The sequence below is a fragment of the Petromyzon marinus genome, chromosome 79, assembly GCF_048934315.1.
Source record: "Petromyzon marinus isolate PM22_M1 ecotype Great Lakes invasive population chromosome 79, UKy_Petmar_22M1.pri1.0, whole genome shotgun sequence".
NCBI classification, from domain to species: domain Eukaryota; kingdom Metazoa; phylum Chordata; class Hyperoartia; order Petromyzontiformes; family Petromyzontidae; genus Petromyzon; species Petromyzon marinus.
This window is the reverse complement of record NC_133745.1, coordinates 2857564-2878608: the sequence shown is the minus strand read 5'-3', so window position 1 is coordinate 2878608 and position 21045 is coordinate 2857564. Positions and strand designations below refer to the sequence as shown.

Here is a 21045-nt window from a genome sequence, read left to right as displayed (position 1 = left end):
TTAGCTACATGCTTTGATTTTAGGGGCCTCTTTTGCCCACCCCCTTCCACGCTTCCGTCTCCGCCCTCAGTCTCCCACATTCGGTTCACTATATTTCCCCTAACACCCTCCATTTAAAATGCCCATCTACCCCCATGCCCCCCCCCCTCCTATTTTTTTGCACGGTTGTTGTACCTTACACATTGCCCGTCTTTGTAATGTACCAACAATGCCCAATTACTGCAACCGTTGTAAACTTCAGGCGCCATTTTACAGCAGAGTAAAGTGGCATAAGAATGCATTTCTTCCGTGAAATTGGTCAACTGCTCCATTGTACATGACAAAGAATGACTGCCAGTTAGGACAATTGGGAAGGTTTAAAAAAAAAAAACATTTGTCCATATTTAGGTACATCCCACTAGTCCTGGCACGCATGAATTGGAGACCACCTAATCGTTTCCATACTCACCCTCATGAACTGGGGTATGGCGTAGTTACACGAAGTGCTCGCAACACCAAGCAAAGACCCCACAAGACCAGAAGCAGTAATGCACCAGAGTTTTATTATCATAGGTTAAGCAAAGCAACTGAAGATTAGAAGTTCGTTTCCAATCCCTTTGAAGGAGTCGCGTGACGCCTCTTCGAAGCAAACAAAGCCACCGTGGCGCTTGCCGCGACAGCCATCACCAGCGCAGCCACTCCCAGACCAAGGATTGGAGCAGCACCTGTAAAACACCAATTGAGAGAAAGGGCTGGTGGCTAACTGCGGAGCTGTTAAGCTAGGGTTTCCACATGCCGGAGATTGTGGGGGCATTTGACCTGTCCAAGTATTTTGGTCAAGGAGTGAAAGGCGTGCCGTTCAAATATGTCACTCAAAGGTTGGCCATTTAACACTGGTGGATGGGTTGAGTTCAGCATGTTCACACATCTTATCTCATTTAAAAAACAGCTTGCTATCTTAAACATGGTTACAGCTGATGTCCAAAGGACATTTAAGGAGGATCATGGCAATATCAGTTAGGCACTGCTGCAATATCCGTGTTTTGTACCTCGAAAAACAAAAATTGCTTCCTCCCCAAATTGCATAAAGTTCCGTATAGAGATTAAGTATTACAGACTGCTAATCCAAGAGGTCAACCAGAGTCATTGCCTAATGGACGTCCTGGTTTAGCCTTAATTGAATCAGCTGGTATGAAAAGGTTTTATACCTTCTGACAATACGACAGGTGTTCATATATTTACACCAAATAGATACCTTTTACAAGGAATTAAGTCTGGTCACCAAAAGTACGTGTGGTTAATGCAGTCTTTTTACATAAAGGTATCATCTTTGAAACGAATTGGTCTACAGAGACAACCTTCATGGCCTAGTCCGAGTCAAACCAGAAAACCGCAAAAGGCGAACAGTACAAAGACAATCCATGCATCAGAGCATTTAGATCTCTGGGTGAGCAGATACATCACCTTCATGCCAGCATCAAAGTATGAAAACTAATTGCTTTTACCCCGAGACTGGAAAAGTGCCATGAAAAAAATCTGGTAGCTTTACCTTTGGATGCAGAAACCCGTGGCTGCTGCTGTTTTGCAGGGCTGCTTGGCTCAGCATTATCTGAGAAGGGCTTGGCAATCACGATGGGGCCCAGCATCACATCTTCAACCGCATACGACGGTCCTGAGTAAGAGAACCACATTGGTCATGTGGCGAATGCCCAGGCTTTAGAGCTTGGTTTTTTTGTAGTCCATATTACTAGTGATTTTGCCCATTTCTTTTTCTCATGATTTAATCGGCTTATAGCACTGGGGCACATAAATGGTCAGTCACAACTGCTGCTGAAAGTTGTGAAACTAGAATTACTTTGGGGCAATTTAAAGCATACGTTTCCACAGATGGCTGGAGGAAGGGGGGAAAGAGGTGCCAGGCCTTGATGCGATTTAGGAAATTACTTGAAAAATAAATTCGAAGGCACACCGAACAAACGGTCAGAACGGCTGGCCGAAAAATCAAAGGAATTCCAGTCCATGAGAAGACGAGCCGAGGTGGGAGAAATTCGGATATAATTAAGAAGCCAAATAAGAAAATCAGTCTTGCAACGGCAAGCTCTCGTGTATGGTCCGCGAAATCAACCATGGATGTGGAGTCTCGCAGAAGAGGGGCGACGTGTTGCCAAGTGCGGCTCTGACAGAGTATTGCTGAATGTTTTATTTTACTTTCATCGTGATGTTGAGTTGCAGGCTGCCACCAGTTGTATTGGCACCAAGTTCAAAGAGTTGCGAGAAGCTAAGATGGCGTGCAAATACATGTTTAGAAGTCTGAAAATTCAGCGAGGAGCTGTGAATAGCAGCCGACAGCGGCAGGAACCCTCCTGAAGGAAGGGTAGTCGCGCTAGCCAGCTGCTACTTCGGAGGACCAGCAACGCAGCAGCTAATGATTAACCACGCGCGTGCGGACTCGCAAACCCGAGCAAACTCCAGCAAAGGTCGCGTCTACAAGGATCAACAGGGTCTGGTGCCAAGGAGGGGGGGGGGGGGGTGAAGCTTTGCAGCCATTGGATGAGCTGCGAGTGCCGACGTCATCATCACGCACATTGACGCAGCCCGAGGCAGACCCCAATCATCCCTGCCAGCACGGGCACCGATGACAGCATGAGCATCGTGGCGACTCAACCACCAGGCGGTTGAGAGACTGACAAACAGCAGGCGAGGGCGCCGTGTGTGACACGCCGAACAGAGGCATTTTCGGTAGAAAGAATGCCACAACCTCGGAAGCCGCCAACTCAGTTGGCAAGACGCGCATAATGGGACGAAGATTGTTACAAAAAGTTCTGCGTTTCAAAGAGGGTTGCCATGCCAAGGTGGCATGTTAAGGATTTTCCGATCGTGGAGAGCATTGTTCCGTCGCTTGCGTTACACGAATACGGTCGTTTAAAAGTAATTTTAGTCATTCGTTTTGTTAATTGCATAACCTTACCAATTAATTAATTGCTGACGCTAAATATATACAAGCATCTATGTTACGAATTTACCACTCATTGGAATACTATGGCGTTGAGATTCTTCTTTTTGATGCCCCATTATCCAATTGCTAAGTATCTGATAGCCAAACAGGCACACATATCCGCACTACTGTTTCAGGGCATTTCGTTAAGTGCACAATCTTACCAATGAATTCATTGACGTTTACTTTTGCCCTTGGGCACATGTTCTTTAGCACGTTCCGTATGAATAGTCATTGTTACAGACATCTATTATCGCGCTGCTCCGAGGAGTTGTTCAATTGTTCTGTTGCTCAGTATTAACAAACGTAACCATGATGGTTAATTGTACGGATGAGTAGGCCATTTTCAGGAGTACCGTGTTGACAATTCCGATAAGGGTGTTCGCATATTAAAGTGTTCTTAGATATTACGGTTGCTTAGCACAGAAGAGTGAGTGGTTCCTAAGTGCATGCATAGTAATCTTAATTAGACCGTGGTGAGATCTGAATTCTGGGACCTCACAGAATTACTCAAACACAATCAGTTAAAGCGAGAATCATTGTACTGGCAATATTTGGTAATACAGACCATGAATTGACATAATTTCATTACTTTAAAAAAAAAATTTCTCAAGAATATATACAGCAGCGTTCATTTGGAGTGTAGGAGGGGCATTGGCACATCCTAATGCGGCTCCAGAGGAAGTGGTAAGTACTTGCAGTTTGCAAAGAATCCTACGCGGGAAAGCTTAATGTTAAAAGCCTTTGTATGCAAGCTCTCAAATTCAGACGCAAGAAAATTACATTAATGTCCTTTCATAAAGCATCATCGTTTTGCAAAAATAAAGTCATCCTACTAGGGAAATCCCCACAAATCATATGCCACGCAATTTGCAGTACAGGCGACCCGTAAATGCCGTAGCTTTATATAGTTTGAGCAATCATGCACAATTGCTTTGTATACCAATTTAGCCACTACCGGGGATTGCGTCAGCCTTCCATGGGTATATTTTTTCCCACATTTCCTGCATCATCAGCCAATAGAAATGCAGAGCGGACGACAGATGCGAGGCAGGCAGTGACACTTCAACCTTTGCCGTGTAAGCATCTTGCCTATTACATTGTTGGGGCAAGTGCCGTTAGACAGAATTGGACTTGGCCATGTTGGTTTCACTTGGGGCGACATTTTACACATTGCACCAAGTATTCATTTAACAAGGCTTAAATAGACCTTGGGGAGGCCCAAGACCAGTTCGGAGCAGCATTACCTGGTGTTGGGGCGGGGGGAGGGAGAAGCAGAAATTGATTTCTGGTTGGAGAGTTTTTAGCATTGTACTACTACTTCATCCGCGCATGCAATTGCTTTATATTGCAAGGACAGTATTTACCTGCCATTTATTGTATGGGAATGTTTTTACAATGTCAATTTAGTTTACTTGGCACATTATAGTACTTATTTCAATGGTGATGCCTCCATTTTTAATGGCCACATACCTAACACCATTATTTAGGCAAGGCTTACATAGTGAAAGTCAGTTTGGCTTTAAATGACACTTTCCATGAACTAAACTCCCTTGATATTCAAGGGTCTTCTGTACAAGACTAAATGGCCGATTACAACGGTTGCACTCACCAGTCACTGCTGCCACATCCCTGCGCCTTCTTCCACTGGGGCACGTGGACTCGCAGCAGCTGCACACCGAGTCCGAGCCATCAGCAGAGACCCACCTGCATTGCACACAAACGGCGTCTGTAGTTGCACAGGCAATGCTCACGCGTATCTGTTCACATTTGAGGAAAGTGCCAATCGAGCATCTGTTTAGGGCAAGCAACGTACAGTGGTGTACCATTTGGCCAGCACCACGTTCGACCAGACCGATGGCGACAATACCATACTCGATGGGAGCAGTGGCCAGGAATCCAACTGTGGGCGGAGTTTTGTTAAACTGTATGGACAGCACCCGACCTGTAAAGTCAGAGCCTTCAAGGAAAAGTATTGCAAGTATCTGTAGCATCAAGGGGCAGCCTGTGGCCAGCCCAAGTGATTAGCATGAGAAAAATCTACGAAGGCAGATCTCAGATGATGCTCCTGACATTAGCCACGAGTGAGATTTGAACTCTGTCTACCAGGCTCCGAGATTTTTAAAAACGAGCTCAAACAAATTACGGACATCGCATGCAGGCTTCTGCACTTGTTGCTGAACTCAAGACAAGTGCAGGCTATGACCAATAGCCACCTGAATACATCTAAACAAGAGCAGACCCGCGGGACTACACAGGAATTGTTGTGATACCAGTTGCAGCTAGAAACCCAAGTCAGGTCTAGGGGATCCTAGTTAAGCACACATGCATGCAATATGGTAGTCTACATGCAAGGCATGGATTGAGCTATTGTATGGGAGACGCTAAAAAAACAGATTTCTGGGCAATGCAAGGAAGCAGACCAACCTGTATGCAGCCGAGGGGCTGTAGGTGCAAGCTTTATTGACAGCCGTTGGAGATGTTGCAACATCTGCAACCTTCAGCTGGCAGAAGACAAAAACCTGGACCGAGAAGAGGAAGATGGGTTCTCACTCAACCACACTGCCTACCACGTGGTTGAAACGTGGTTTCTGTAGAAGCCTGCATGACGGTGGATCACCTGATCGCCATTGTTGGTCAACGTCGCAAGGAAGCGGAAGGAATCTATGAAGAAGCGAAGGACGTTGTCACTTTGCCGGAGCAGGAACCCAGAAGTAAGGCGAGCATCATACGAGACTTTGCCATCCACCAGACACCTGCACAGACACCGTAGACGTATGACACGTGGCTTTACATAGGGCAGGCTAGCAGAAAGCCAGCGCTAGGAGATGTTATACTCCTCTTCCACTGTATAATGCTGCACCGAGCCCCACCGCTTCAGGGGCTCCTCCCACCCACAAACCAAAGCAGTCAATGACGCACAATACAACATCTCTGATCAGTAGTGTATTGACCGACACCATGACAAAAAGCATTCACCATATACCTGGGCAGGCTTAACCATCAGCAAGATTCAGCAAAATTCCAAGGTCAGGCTCTGTTGTATGCTCAAGCAGTGGAATGCCACCTTTACGACAAGGAGCATAAACATTCAGACAGGATTAGGAGAGAGAGAGAGAAATCTCACCCAGAGTTAGAAATTATTTGGTAGCTGAGGGGAGAGTTCCTGTCTGGAACCGGGGTTGCAAAGCAGCTGACCACGAAGATCCTGAGTGGAACGTGGTTCACCGTCTGCACGCTCGCCTCGACATTCAGAGTCTGGCCCAGCTGGTATACGGTGGAAGGTCGCGCCACACTCCAGTCGTCTAAATAAAAACAAACAATTAGACACTATCAAAACACAATTACCAAGGCCGAGTGCAGACTCAAAGCGCAGCTAGGAAAGTGCTTGCTCACGCCACTGCTTGTGGAAGAATCCCAGATAAATCATGGGATCTTCTGTCAGTACCAAAATGAGAATAGGTTTACCTTTTTTTGGCAACAGGTGTTAAGATGTCAAAACACCAAACTGAAACCTTTAACGAGGAATGATGTCTGCATTAACCACAAAATGTGGTCATAATGGAAATAGAATACTCTTATAATATATGCATTAACTTATAAACCGATTGCTCGAAAAAAAGCTCTGGTTTGCACCGGAGTCTCTAGGCTCAAAAGAAAGCCGTCTGGTGTGGACCAGTTTTAAAGGCAATGCATTTATTATTTGAATTCTGACCACAAGCATTGTGTTTAAATGCAGACAAGATTCCTTGCAAAACGTTTCAGTTTGGCGTTTTAACATCTTAACACCTGTTTTGTTGGCAGAAAAGAGAAACCTATTCTTAAACCTCAAAGTTTTAGGGACCTCGGTCATATATCGGACCTATTCTTTAATACAAAGCAAACATCTTGAAGGGTTTATAATCTAAACTGCCATCCTTTGTAGCAGCCATGTGCAGAATAGGCAAAGTCCTAACATCACCACTGACCGGTCATGAGCCTCAGCGTGAAGCTCAGCTGCTGCTGCATAACCTTGGCGCTGCTGAAGGGGATCCATGTGGGTTTGATGGCATTGCTGGACACGTTTCCCTTCCTGCAGCGAGGAGAAGATCAGGCATACATTCTCTACAACGAGCAGAGGTGGGTGATTCTCAATAGCACTAATTGTGACCAGATTATTGTGGCAATGCCGTTAACATCTTGCAAAAAATAGACAAGCGAAGATATACATAACCATATTTTCAGAGTATATTTACCATCGCAAAGTGCAAGAAGTATAACCGATGAGGACCAAATAAGAGCAAGTATGAAACTTGGTGCAAAGAATGCTATGCAATGGAGTAGAATTAAGGGGACCGTGGTTCACACAGTGTGCAATGCATGCACCACTTCAGGCGTGGATACGTGCAAGGCAGGATGTTTTAGGCAGGGCACGACAAAGGCGATTGCTGTGTACGCATAGTAAATTTTGCACCAAAAACCATGACAGACTGCACAGGGAGACTTTACATGCGTGGATTAATTCGCTGTCATTTTGGCTTTATTGCAATTCAGGCCTTGCAAAGCTAAACAATAAGAAAAAGGCACGGAGTTTTAACGCCAGAGGTAGAATAGCAAGAAGTTTAGCTGGAGATCAAAATTAAGCAATTTTCAACAAGAGACTGTTGGTCAACTCGCCTGGGATAGCGGCAAACGACCGGCACGGCGACGTAGTTTGTGCGGATAATGCCCGTGTTGGACGTGGGGCGGTAGTAGAGGTAGTTCTCGTAAGACAGCAGCTCTGCACTCATCTAAGAAGAGAGGAAGACGTGGGATTTATTACCCAGTGAGATACTATTGGAATAAAATAAAAGTTCAAACAACTTGAAAGACCCAATGCAGCAGTTCCTTGGTTTAAATAATTTACCTAGCTCATGTCCACCATAAAAAAACACATCCACACAAACCATGGCAAATGCAGATTCCTGATGTATTATGGGAGAATAAAAACGCTCTAATGAACGACTGATCATCCAGAACAGACCTTATAATAATACAATGACCGATCTACAAATACCAAGGGGACTTCAAAGCAATACACCCCGCTGTTATTGAAGAAGTCTGGCTCGACTCGAATGCGGAATTGTAGTTCTTATGCATCTACACTCGGCCAAAAAAATAAAGCAGTTGGATTGCGAAGATTATGTTACAGCAGCATTAGCAGCCAGTTACCTGGAGGCTGCTGCCACAGCTTTCCAGTGCGTAGAGGAACGTCACCGTCCCAGCAAGCGCGTCGCTCCCAGTGACGGGGCAGGCTGGCACCCCCAGGGATAGGTCACTCGCCTGGGCCAGGTGACCCGTGCCGAACAGGTCCCTGCTCACGGTCAGCGTGAGCGTCGCCTCGTCACACACCACACTCACCGTGGCGGAGGTGGCCACTGTAGCTGGCAGTGCCACACGGGACGAGGCGCGAGAGTTACCCAAACAGTGACACAGGTGGTCAATGAAGCCGTAGAAAGTCTCAGAAACTCGCAGTCACAATCATCCACACGGAGCTGCGAATACTAGGGTTCGAATTCCCCAGTAGCACCTCAGTAACTTAATACACGCGTTAAGACAGGTTAAGAATACGTTTTGGCAATCCACTATTGGATCAAGTCTTGCACACTGCTGTCGTCAGTTTGACCATACAGATCAGTACGGGCTGAATTAGGGCAAAGCCCAGGTCTAGACACTTGTCGCCGATGTTAACATTACCGGGACGCAAATTGGTGTTCAGGTATATGGAACAGTGAATTAACCACCACGCCACATTAGCAAACCCATTGTTAGTACGGGTATATTATGGTGTTCTTATCAGGCAACACGGTAGTTGCATAGAACGACAAAAAACAAGTTCGTAAGTGCATATTTCGACCAAACTCCACTTACCAGAGGCAAGACATAACAACCCCAAGACCGCGAACAAAGCCCTCGTAGTCTCCATCGCAAGGACAACAAAAACCGAGACTTAGCACGGCACCAGCAGAGCCAACGCAGCCACTGTCCCGACTCGTGGCTTTTATCTGCGCGCGGGCTCATTCGGTTTCAGTAATGAGCCAATTAACTCCTGCGTACGTGCTGCGTGATTGCGGTGCAGCTCTCACCCATGCACTTGTGCCGACATCGAGCAAACATCTACCGATGTGACAATGAGTGAGTGGATCCGCTCTGATAAAATCTCGCTGATGAGACAATGCGTGGGTGGCTCTGATCTAATCTGGATCGGGATCGCTGAGGGCTCTCAATATAAAAGGGGGTGCCGTGGGCGAAGGGAGGCGACGCAGCCGATTTGTTTAACGATGGCGAACCTGCGAGTTCTTCTACTGCTCCTGACCAGGTGAGGAGGCCTGAGGAGCGTGGTGGCGGGTTTTAGTGGTGGCGGGTTTTAGTGGTGGCGGGTTTTAGTGGTGGCGGGTTTTAGTGGTGGCGGGTTTTAGTGGTGGCGGGTTTTAGTGGTGGCGGGTTTTAGTGGTGGCGGGTTTTAGTGGTGGCGGGTTTTAGTGGTGGCGGGTTTTAGTGGTGGCGGGTTTTAGTGGTGGCGGGTTTTAGTGGTGGCGGGTTTTAGTGGTGGCGGGTTTTAGTGTCTCAACAGCTCTGGTTAATCAAGGCTTGTCTACGTTTTCATAAGAGGGCCAAGGGCGTAGTTGTAATGTATATTGGGGGGGACATATCTCCCCCAATATTCAAATATGCTGAAAATGTCCCCCCGCCCCCCCCCCCCATATATTGCTGTAAAATATATTTATGTTTATATGATTGTGGTTATGGTTGCACTTTATTAATCCCTAATCTCTGCTATTACATACACTGAAACAACAAATGGTAAAACAAAGCAAAGAGCAATACACTATTATACATTATTGTAAATAAATACAAAGTCCATTCAATGCATTGAGATAAAAATGCGGTCCTGAAATGTCTCGCGTGCACCATTTGTGGGTGGCAGGGGTTCCAAAGGTGGCTTTGCGTGGCGCTGTTCACGCCAACTCCATCGTGCACCGTGGTGGCCTTGAATAGGTGCTCCCTAAAATCGCCACTGGCCACTTCATTTTTTGGGGGGCGGTGTTTGCCTCCCTCCTTCCCCTGCGTTCTCTCGTCTTGGCGGTCACGTTTCTCGTGCCCCCACCCCCCCCCCCCCCCACCGCAGCTTCCTCTGCCTGGGCTCCGTCCTCGCGAGGCTTCGCCAGTCGCTGGGACCGCGGACGCTGGGGGAGCCGAGTGGTAAGGGGGCGCTGCTGCTGCTGCCATAGCCACGTGACAAACCACATCGCCCATTCTCTCAATACCACCTCGTGTGTACAGACACTGCCGTGTGCAAAACTAGAATGGCGGCGTCTCGGTGACTTGGAAGACGCGACCGGTGACATGAGTAGCCCACGAGAGCGCTGCCTGGACGAAGAGGGGGGGGTGACTTTGTTGTGCGCTGCAGCAGTCACGTGACCCGACGTCACTGCTGCTGGGCACGAGGCCGCCATGGGGATGATTAATAGTCCCCCAGTGCATTGGAAAGGGGTTGTTCGGGGACATTAAGGCTCCCATGCACGTTCCTTTTAACGATAATAACGCTTTCGAAAAATGTGGCTTGTGACTGATTGGCACGGCTCTTCCAACTTTACTTAAAACAGTCAATTGTACGCCGTTTGACCGCACACGACCTATACGTACCACTCACGTGGCAAAATCGTCATGGCCTAGTTCCTTTCTATTGTAGTAACGGCGAACTGTGCACGCGCGTTGATAATTTGCATATATTAGGATCTACCTTGGAAACTTTCCACTACAATTTCAAGAGTCTAATGCGGGGCGTCCACGAACAAAACATCATGAGCCATGTTTCAACCTGCGGCTTCGAAGCTGCAGGTTGACGATCTCTGGTGTGAGGTTCATACTGTCGGGTCGTGCACGTGACCTTTTGGAATTTGCGCCAAATTAGAACAACGCAGCACCTTACAGACTTGTGTGCACAGACAAGTGAAGGGACTGATGTGCGCCCAGCCAGCAACCGGCACGGGCTGTTTTTTCAATTTTTCCATAAGGTGTAGTTGACCTGTCCAACTTCTGAACTGCCTCCCCCAGGTCTGCTGAAGCAATGCCTCTCCTCCACTCTGGGTTTCTCTGTGGGATGGAGCAGCTCCTCTGACAACGATTACCGTGTCTTTGTACGGAGTGAGTCCACGAGCGTTCACTTCAATCGTGATGAAATAATTAAGCATCTTGATCCATTGTATGATGACTTTACATGGAGCTTCTCAAGGATACGATCAAATTGCTTCTGGACTGAAATTCTCTGGCCACTTGTTTGGTCCCAACTGCTTTGTTTTCGATGTGCTCTTACCTCTGCAGTTTCTCTTCTATGGTGTCGCTGTTTAGGTTTCTTGGTTCATTCTGCGTTGTGAAATGTAATTCACATGAACAATGGAACATTTAAGAATCTGGGATTCGAAGCATGGTAATGATTTGGCTTCGGGGTTCATTTCAAATAGTCTAATGCAGCAGATGACGAGAATCAAATGTTATCTTATTCTTCCATAGGATAATTGCGTGTTTTTACTAGATGGGTTATTCCCTTATTCATCAATGCCACATTGTGCGTGTCTGTGCAATGGGCTCTTCGTTTCATTGGAACATTTCATGCAAGGTGACGACTTTCGTTGTAAACTGAACCTGGTGACTCCTGTCAGATTCTGGTTCTCTACTCGCATCGTCTGCATTTCCCACCTGAGTCCTCAGTTGACTACTTGGGAGATCTTGTCGCGAAATCTGACACGCAGCCTTATTTGCTAGCAACTATTAGACGAGGTCGTTGTGCAGGTTTTGGGAGTACCGTGATTCCAGCAGCGTCTTGAGGATCCTGTGTCCTAAAGACGTTCCTGGTACTGTGGAGACTTCCTATTCGAGCTGACACTGAAAATGCTTTGTTCTCCTTGCAGTCACACTGCCAACATTAACTTGTGGTGTACAAGCCATCCAAACGAAGGTTTTTCTAACTTTGTTCTTGTGTCCAGCGGTGCGGAATGAGGCCGTGGATGTGGAGTCTTTGCAGGGGGCGTGCGGCTTCTCCATCGCGAGGGACGGTGCTGGGCTCCACTTCACCGCTGCTGGTGATGCCTGCCACGTGCACGTGGAGGTGAACACGAGGAGACCGTTGTGACTTGCGTCGATACTAGTACCCGCTGGGGCTGATGTGATAGTAGCGAATTTGATGTTTTGCAATCCATAACCGTTCAGCTATCACGTGCCAACGATGTTGTCTGGCCTTAATCAAATTGGATTTTGTCTACCGTGTTATTTTCCCTCCACATTTGCTTGGCTCGTGCATTTTTAAAGTTTCCAAGATTTAATCTTTGTTTTAGCTCGTACCGTCCACTCTGGCATTTGTTTTCAGATGGGTTTTATTGCCTTTTCTATTTTTTCTTAAGATGTTATGAATTCGATCATTCCTCGGTGGTAGCTACTTTGTTTCTGGTTTATACAGCAGCTCTTTCTCTTGACTGGTATTCCCGTACAATCGATGCCATGCTCATTCCATCTGTCTTGTTATCAAGATCTTGCCATCGTCTTTTTACCAGTTTACCTTGGTTTGTCTTCTTGCTCACTGTTATGCCATGTTGCTACATTACTCTGCCAACCATTAGTAAGTATCTTTTATTGCTCATGTCCTAGTTTCATTGCATTGCTTTCTTGTCTTTAGTCTCCGTCCCATCATTATTATCTCTAGCATAAGTGGTCTCCACCTGTGCGTAACGGTAAAGATTTGCCATCCAGACGACCATGTCACCAAGTGGCCATCTTGATAGAGGCAATATGTGAACGGTTAACTGTTTATATCACAATACACGAAAACAATCTTTCAGTGTATTTCACGCCTGCCAATGGATGCAGCTTTCGCAATACTATTCGATGCAAAGATTGGAATCGGAGCAGTTTGATGCTAGGTGTAGAATAAACTGCACTATGTATTACTACAAAAGGTCACTATCCAAGCTGGCCTCTAAGAGACCAACGTAGATGTAAGAAAAATATTGCACACAGGGCGAACTTGGACATGTATGGTGTATAACAGCAAAATGTAAGTTGAAGACCTAACCAACATACGAGCTTTGTGCAGAAAGATGTGCACTAATTGAGGTTGCTTGCAGAAAACATGAAAGTTAAAATAAATAATAAATGTGTCGTTGACACCTAATGAGCTATCTGCCCAAGGATCGTGATGCCCGTGTGAAGGGTGATAATTTGTGTGCTGTGGTTTGTGGGAAGAGCAATGGAGGTTTTGTGGAAAGGTAAATATGGAAAGTGTATTACACGCGTAGAGAGCAGGGCAGCGTCCGTTTGTACAATAACAACGGTTAACCTGGGAAAGTGATTACGGACCCAGGAATGCAACCCCCACGTGCGGTCTGCCTATCTTTGTCTGGCTGGCAGGTGGTGACGGGTTTCCTATCGACAGTCTTACTTGTCATTAACCTGGCCTCGCACAAACATTTATAATGCACTAACAAATCTACTGACTTGTTTGAGCCTTCCTGGAGCGCTGGCCCCGAGTCTGATTTGAGGGCTGCTGATTTCACCAGGACGGCAGGAGGAAGGTCCAGGTGGAGATGCGGCAGGAACTAAATGGACTCGTCTGGGCTTTCACCATCGACTGCCCTGAGAACCTAAGATCGGCGAGGGCTGGAGGTGAGTACCATTGACTCTGGTAATCTGACATACAGACTGCACTACCTATGACTTGGTGCTGTAGAATGGGTCTGCTGGGTCAACGGCTGCCTTTTTGTATCAACCTACATCTCTCCTGGTGCTTTTGCATTTCCTGCCACTGCGTTTCATGCCCTTGGCTTTTACTGGACAAATTGCTGTTTGAATCATTTTCCGATGCAATTTCCCCAAATGGATGATTGCAATAGTTGCACCATATAAACGCGTTTTCCTAATGCACTGCTGGTTGGTGCTGCACCTAGGTCTTGGGTTAATTTGACCATGCTTCTCCTCGTTGGCCAAGGTTGAGTTTCACTGACATGCAATGCAACAAACTGTGCTTCACTGCCATAGCCTTTACAGCCAATGAGCACGGTCGTTGCCTATCTTTGCTGTACACCTAACCCTGCTCCACTTCCGCAATTGGGTGCATTGCCTGGGTGATTTGTTCATGTGCCAAGTAACACTCATTAACATACTTGACACGTGGCTCAAACGAGGACTTATTTAAGTACGTGGGGGTTTTTGTACGATCACCTGTTGTGCTCCTGCTGTTAGAGATCGCCACGTGCTCTGGTCAGAGCAGGAACTTCCCATGCAACGCTGTGCAGAGTGTCCCGAGCGCGGACGTCTGTGCACAGAGTGGCTGCTGCTACGACACCACTCTACGCCGCTGCTTCTACAGTGAAGCTGGTATGCAGCTCTTGCTGTGAGGTTCTATGTTGGTGCACAGTAGCATCCTGCTGTGCTGTTTTTTGAACTTGTTGCATCACCACGGGCTACATGGGGTATCTTTCGTGATTCACCAAACTCTCCCATACCCTCCCACCATGCTCCACCCAGTGTGCACCACAGATGGGCGCTTTGTGGTGCCTGTGTCTCGGAACCTAACGTCTCCACCGCTGGACTTGAACACCGTGCACTTGACTGGCGGTAGCGGTGCGCAGTGCAGCCCTGTGCTGGTGTCTGCAGACCTTGCAGTCTTTGACGTACCCATGGCAGCGTGTGGTGCCACTGTGCAGGTACTGCGCTCCTGTACTCTGCTTTGCCCTGCCCCCATCCTGATGTAGTTAAATGGGTAACTTGTGGTGCAGTGACCATGATGAAACCCAGCGACTGGTTCGGCACACTCCTGAATCTTCATAGCATTGACGTACCTTCATACCAACTGGGAAATGGGATTGAATGCACCACATGGGAACGTGGCGTGTGCCAATTTGTGCAGTCATTAAGGTTGCCCTTTAATGCAATTTATTCATGACTATGGTCTCCGGAATTCGATTCTAAAACCTTCAGAGAACAATCCCAACGCCTTCACTCCTGGTCGAGTGGACTTGTGCCTGATGCAGTAATGTACTCGCTGCCATATTTTCCTTCGTCGTGGCTTGCTCATTTTGCTAATTGCATAGGATTTGACTCTCGCAAATGAGAACAATCAATTCTTGCAGACATAATTTGGTGTTCTGGTTGATGGTCATGCTTCTGGTAGCCACAGGTAACCATCGCAATAGAGCATAAATTAATCGACTTAAACTTCACTTATTAACCGAAAGGGAGTACAGAACGGCAAGCACTGGAAGGATTTGGTTGGATTTTGCAGTACCATAATGACACATACCAAAGCGCTTCGTACATTTTTCAGCGTGATAATGTTTCTACCAGATGATCTGTAAGATGCAGAAGTGCAATAGAAGTGTAAGATGGAGAAGTGCAAATGCTTTGTCGATACAATGCTATATGCCACTTGGCTGTGACGACTCAATGATGATCTAGTATGTTGTAGAGCCTGATATGAAAAATGTCAGGACCTAACTATATGTTGCATAAGGTGTTAATTGAACTTTTTGGGTTGTATGGTGCCCAAGGCTCTAAAAGAGTATCAAACAGTCTTGGAGTTGGCGTCTGCCACACCTGTTCATCCCACAAATGGTTTTCCAATGTGAACCTGCAGAACCTTTGATAGTTTTCTCTTCATCTGTTTCGTGCACTGCTAGTGTATCTACGATATTCCTGAGGCTCCATATCAAAAATATTGACTTCACTGCGGTGTATCGTCGGCATATTGATGGCACTTTGTCATGCGATAATGATATTGGCAAACAAAGACCTATGCTTTAAAATGGGAAGGGCCCGAGGATTAATTCTTGTAGTCCGCCAACTAAGTGATGGCCGTCATCCAGCTTGATGAATTGATCGACCATATACTTGAGACGATCCACCCCAGTGCCGTACTGGATAAACCGAACCTTGGCTGCCCGATTTTAGTAGCCCTCGTTCAATGGTGTCAAAATATCGTGTGATCCAGTCATATACGATCTTGGAGACCTAACTGGGGCTCTTTAGTTAAGCTACCTCCGTTCTATAGAACTTCGGGTAGATCAATACTGCAATGGGTTGAATCTGCCTGTTGCAGCACCATTGCCAAGTAACTGCTTCACATGCACTCTGACCCTCGACTTATCACCTGTGGGATGGGGCACTAGTTGGTGGGATCACTATGGCTCAAGCCAACATTTTAAAGGGGTGTTGCATTCATTATTTTACACTGGTCTGGGAAACAGCCCTCGCCGAATGCAATATTTTCCAGGTGGACAATCCGTTGCACTAGTGCGTCCACTTTCGATTTGGGAATGGACGTGTCGAGATGTTTTTTGGCAAATTTACAAAAAATATCGAAACCTCTACCACCATAACGTTGGTCTGGTTTTGCGTTGTCCAGGTTCCTCAAACTCGGATGTCGGACCAGGAAAATGTGGTCCCTTCAAGTTAAATGCGGCCATCAATCATAGCTATTTTATTGTTAAAAACTCTCGCAAGTACTTTGCATAGGTCTTGGTGAAGTGCAGCATCAGACCCTTCGCGATGATCAACTCCTTGATGTGCAGAGCACAATCATGCACGAGTTTATAAAGAACAGCATGGTCACTTTATTATTGAGTGTCAAATGAATCGAGCGCCAAAGCAGAATTTAGGAGGATCATAATATCTAATTTTGAGCCATCTCGACTCTTGGCTAGCACCAGGTATTCTTCTGCTTGATCACTCGATGGCATTATCGTGTGTGTGACCTACTTGTTGGTGTGTCCAGTGGAGTGGGCAAGAGCTCGTGTACGAGTTACTGTTGGCCTCTGAGCGGGAGCTCTGCGTCGATGGAAACGTCGCAATCACCAAGTCGTCCACATACAAGTAAGCACTGCCACCACCCCTCTGCAAGTGCTCTGCTCATGAGGGTCAAGCATGAGTCTTGCAGAGGAGACCCACCCCCGCCACTGTCCCTGCGACATTAAATATTTGCAGAACCATGACCAATCTGAGCTTCCATATTGAACGATTTAATTTTCAAATTGGGACATTCAACGCACAAGGGCATCTTGTCTTTGTCACAGGATCTTTAACGTCTCCCGAAGAAGTAGAAATGTGGTTTATGGCTAATGTAAACACGGTGTTAACCAAGGTGGGTCCCTTCACTGGTACGTCTGCAAAACGCCCTGCAATCTTTCTGCCGTGAGGGCGTGGTGCATGCCTTTGGCGGGTGGTGTCTGTTTACCAGGATGGTTCTTCAATGCCGCTTCCTTGGAAGTGGCGACCTGCAGCTTGGAGTGCAGGTGAGCACTCTCCCACCACCACCTCCAGCCACTGCCACTGGACCCCTCTCCCTGCTGCTCCAGGTCTTCACTGGTGAGTGCTACCCTCTCCCACACCATGCACCTCGGAGCAAACAAATGCCACCTTGGGGAACACGGGTTGTGATGTCGCTCTACCCAGGAAAGACTTGGGTCGTTTTCTCCGTATTAGCTCTAGCTCGAGCTTATTTTATCCAGTGCTGAGATGGAGCTCAACGCTGGTTTAATGTCCACCGATTGCAGGCTGCATGAGGTTTTTGGATGCATCTGCAGCATTAATCGGCATGGCTGCTCGACTTGAATTGCAAACCACTGCAACAAACGGATGACATGCTAGGCCGTGCTGCCAGAGTATTGTGAACCTGCCAACATAGTTCACAGCCACAAGTGAACTAGAACGCCTTGCACATTCTCCATGGTACGACGTGCAACTTTAAATGCTAATTTCTGCTGAGGTTTTGAATCTAGCAGCTACCAGCTGAAACCGTTTTTGTTAGTGTTGGGCCGACCTTGAAAGGGATGACAATTCCCTTAATTGCCATGGTGCTACCAAATGCGTCTTTTGCACAACCCACAAACCAAAACGGTCTCCTTGAGGGCATTGTTTGAAGGAAAATTGGACTGCTTTCTTGGCCTCATTTGTGCAGGTCACCTTTGCTTGAACAAATACTTTTCAATAGCTTAATTAGTTACCAATTGGCTAAAAATGGGACTTGGAGCTTGGCCAACTGTTGCCACCCGATTCCCACCACTTCCGTGTGAAACCACGTGCCCCTTTAAAACATCTACAGACATTGAGAGATGCTGTTGTATACACGTCATGTAGCCAACCATGCTAATCGGAGGTGAGGGTGACAGAATTTATTCTGAAAATACAAGTTAAATGTTAACCACTTTCTATACCAGGAAAATGTTGCGATAATGTGTGCCCGAGTTACAATTCAAAGTTATGCGCACGTTTTAGAGGGCTTTGTGCTTTTGCCTTGTCCATGTGCTGTAAACAGGACCTTTTACACCACTAATCCACATGCCTTGTGAACCGTCTCCACACGCTGCCAGACAACTCCTACACCACGCCGTACCAGCCATGGCAGTACCCACTGGTGAAGCTTCTGGGCACGCCGCTCTACGTGCAGGCGTCACTGCTGCACCGCTCTGACCCCACGCTGGCGCTCTTCCTGAAGGACTGCTGGGCCACGCCCACGGCAGATGACGCCGACCCCACGCAGTGGAAGCTTGTGGCGGATGGGTAAGGCTGGGGGCGGGGTAGTGCTCTCTAAACCCTCTCTCACTGCCACAGCAGGGCCTGCAGAGGCAACCTCGTTCAAGGCATTGGTTAGCTGTTTTTTCCCCCACGTAAGCAGAGTTGTGCTAATTACGGCCCTTTTTCAATGACAACGGTTCGTGTAATGGTGACCAAGTACTGGTGTCGTTTTAAACAAGATTACAGTGCCATCCCCAAATGTCGATGACCACAATGCTCCTTGGGTTGATGTTCTGGATGTTAACACGGCCACCATCTGCATCCCAGAGATGGTGGTTTGTACAAGGCCGACTACATGCAGTGATGGTTGCATCGGACATGGTGCAATGCATATTGACAATTGGGCTGCCTTGCTGGTCGTGAGCACGTCCTGACTTTAAAGCTGGCCTTCATCCTCGCGTGCAGATTTTAAATAAAGATGCGTGCATTCAATCCGATACATGACACTTGCTTAGAATTGAGGGTTTAACGGCACTGTTTCCTGTGCAGCTGCCCCGTGCAGTCTCCTTGTTGCAGTGTCTCCTTCCCTGGTGTCGCTGACCTGCCGCTGCCTTCTCACTACAAGCGCCTGGCGCTCCAGGCCTTCGTCTTCATGAACTCTGACCGCAGCACCACCCGTGACCTCGTGAGTGCCCGATTCTTTCCATCCATTAGAAACCAGGTCCCCATGGAGGGATGAAGTCAGGGGCGGAGCCAGGATTTCAGGCCGGGCTGAGATTCAACATTATAGTCTCAAGAATCATCAGAGTCGGCTGAACTAGACGCCATCGGTTGGTGACACACTCTGACAATGCAGTTGCACGGAGTACGCCAGACCGAGTGTCGTACACTTATACGTAGAATGTCACCCCTGGCTCCACCCCTGGATGAAGTGTACTTTTAATTTCGTTTTTTTTAAAGCTTTTCATAACTGCAGGGATTCATTCTACGTTCTTTCAGTAAATTCGCGTAGAAGGGAAATAATAAAAATAAAACAAATTCTCACGGCGTTTCGATTGCAACAAGCAATCGGTGTGTGAAAACAACAGCAAGAAAATTTGTCTAAAACTGACGCTTTTTTCAAAATTGTTACTGATTTCACACCTAATTGCTTGTGTTGCAATCGAAACGTAACTTTATTTTCTTTTATTATTTCCCTTCTACGTGACTTTACTGAACAAACCCAGAATATGACGTGTACTTTGTACAATTGGACAGCCAGAAGGACTACCTAAAACATGGGAACCTTTACTTACTGGAGCGATGCATTCTGTCTGCCACAGGTTTATCTACACTGCTCTATCGTGGTGTGCGACAGCTCCAGCCCCAACTTTGTCACCGAGTGCAATCGGCAGTGTGGGCAGACCAGGCGCTACAGTGAGTACCACCGCGACCTCTATTAAATATCTTGCGCTTATTTACCCAGCAAAGACTCGCAGAGTAACCCTTTGTCAAGATGACAAAGGGGTTTTCATTGCTTGTGGTAATGTTGCTATGTTCTTATTTAGATCACATTAGCTGTGACTTTGCAGACTCGTTTTCGACAAGCCGTGGCATGCCATTAATGACCTACTCGTTTGAGTTTCTGAGGAACTTGACCTGAAGCATATAGCGTCCTTTTGTATGGGCCAGTGGTCATCAACCAATTTCTGTTTTTGTTCCAGAGCGCAACACCGTCTCTGACGCTTCAAGCGTGGTAGGAAAGCACGTGGTGTCACTGCAGGGCCCCGTGCTCTTTGAAGAAGCTCATGTTAACGATGCAGCTCTGCTGTTGCTGGAGACTCCCTCCTCATCATGGGCCTCGGCTGGGACTCTGTCCTTTCTCCTCGTCATTGCCACAGCCGTCGTTGCTCTCCTGTCTGCTGCCATTGCCGTCAGGAGGCACAGGAGCCGGGCTGTGGCGCTTGACGGGAGTGGCTATTGATCACGACTATTTGTGATTTGCTGGAACTTGCATGTCTTGCTGACCATTGTGGTCTAATAAAATAAAATGCTGAAATTCGCTACTGCTGTTCTGTCCTTTCACAAGGATTGTATGTGTGCAGAATTAGTGCCGCATTTGGCCAAGTCCCTCAATAGTGGCAACTTGTACCAAGGTTTATGCCATTGCCTTCAAACATAAGCACCTTGCCATGCTTAATGAATCTGAATCCAGATGTATTTTATTACTTAATGAATCTTTTTCCCCTAAAACATGCAAATGTGGACCTTATGTTCCAGGGATATTTCCATCGCACACCTAACGAACTATATCAAAGGTCCATGAAGAATGTAGGGCAAGGGGTAAAGGTATGCTGTCAAGTTTAACTAGCTTTAAGTAAAGGTTAGGTTGTGGCATTACAAAGCATCTGTCCACATTGTCAAAAGTGCTTTTCCTCTGGAAAAGACAAGCACCCCACCACGCTATGGAGGCTTGACTAGACATTCTTTGTGGCCTTGTGCAAGAGCGGCTTGGTGCTTCAGACACCTATATGCTGATACAGTGGCGACGTGTCGTCTCTAGCTGCATT

General features: G+C 47.0%; 3 protein-coding genes across 3 annotated transcripts; 1 reads left to right on the top strand and 2 right to left on the bottom strand.

Moving 5' to 3' along the window:
- Positions 1-525: 525 nt before the first annotated feature.
- LOC116937004 (zona pellucida sperm-binding protein 3-like) lies at positions 526-7073 on the bottom strand. Its single transcript, XM_032944133.2, has 7 exons — positions 6943-7073; positions 6102-6279; positions 5595-5730; positions 5402-5496; positions 4587-4681; positions 1529-1651; positions 526-704 (listed from the first exon to the last, which is right to left on the bottom strand). The coding sequence occupies exons 1-7, from the start codon at positions 6980-6982 to the stop codon at positions 574-576; spliced, it is 798 nt and encodes a 265-aa protein (XP_032800024.2). The 5' UTR covers positions 6983-7073; the 3' UTR covers positions 526-573.
- Positions 7074-7471: 398 nt separating this feature from the next.
- Positions 7472-8996, bottom strand: LOC142907412 (zona pellucida sperm-binding protein 3-like). Its single transcript, XM_076056904.1, has 3 exons — positions 8864-8996; positions 8165-8376; positions 7472-7743 (listed from the first exon to the last, which is right to left on the bottom strand). The coding sequence occupies exons 1-3, from the start codon at positions 8916-8918 to the stop codon at positions 7576-7578; spliced, it is 435 nt and encodes a 144-aa protein (XP_075913019.1). The 5' UTR covers positions 8919-8996; the 3' UTR covers positions 7472-7575.
- Positions 8997-9185: 189 nt separating this feature from the next.
- LOC116958516 (zona pellucida sperm-binding protein 4-like) lies at positions 9186-20537 on the top strand. The gene is made up of 13 exons (XM_076056902.1): positions 9186-9311; positions 10122-10195; positions 11051-11140; positions 11980-12101; positions 13546-13651; positions 14228-14362; positions 14513-14691; positions 16758-16855; positions 17220-17347; positions 18352-18541; positions 19046-19181; positions 19819-19912; positions 20200-20537. The coding sequence occupies exons 1-13, from the start codon at positions 9274-9276 to the stop codon at positions 20457-20459; spliced, it is 1650 nt and encodes a 549-aa protein (XP_075913017.1). The 5' UTR covers positions 9186-9273; the 3' UTR covers positions 20460-20537.
- The last annotated feature ends 508 nt before the right edge of the window (positions 20538-21045 follow it).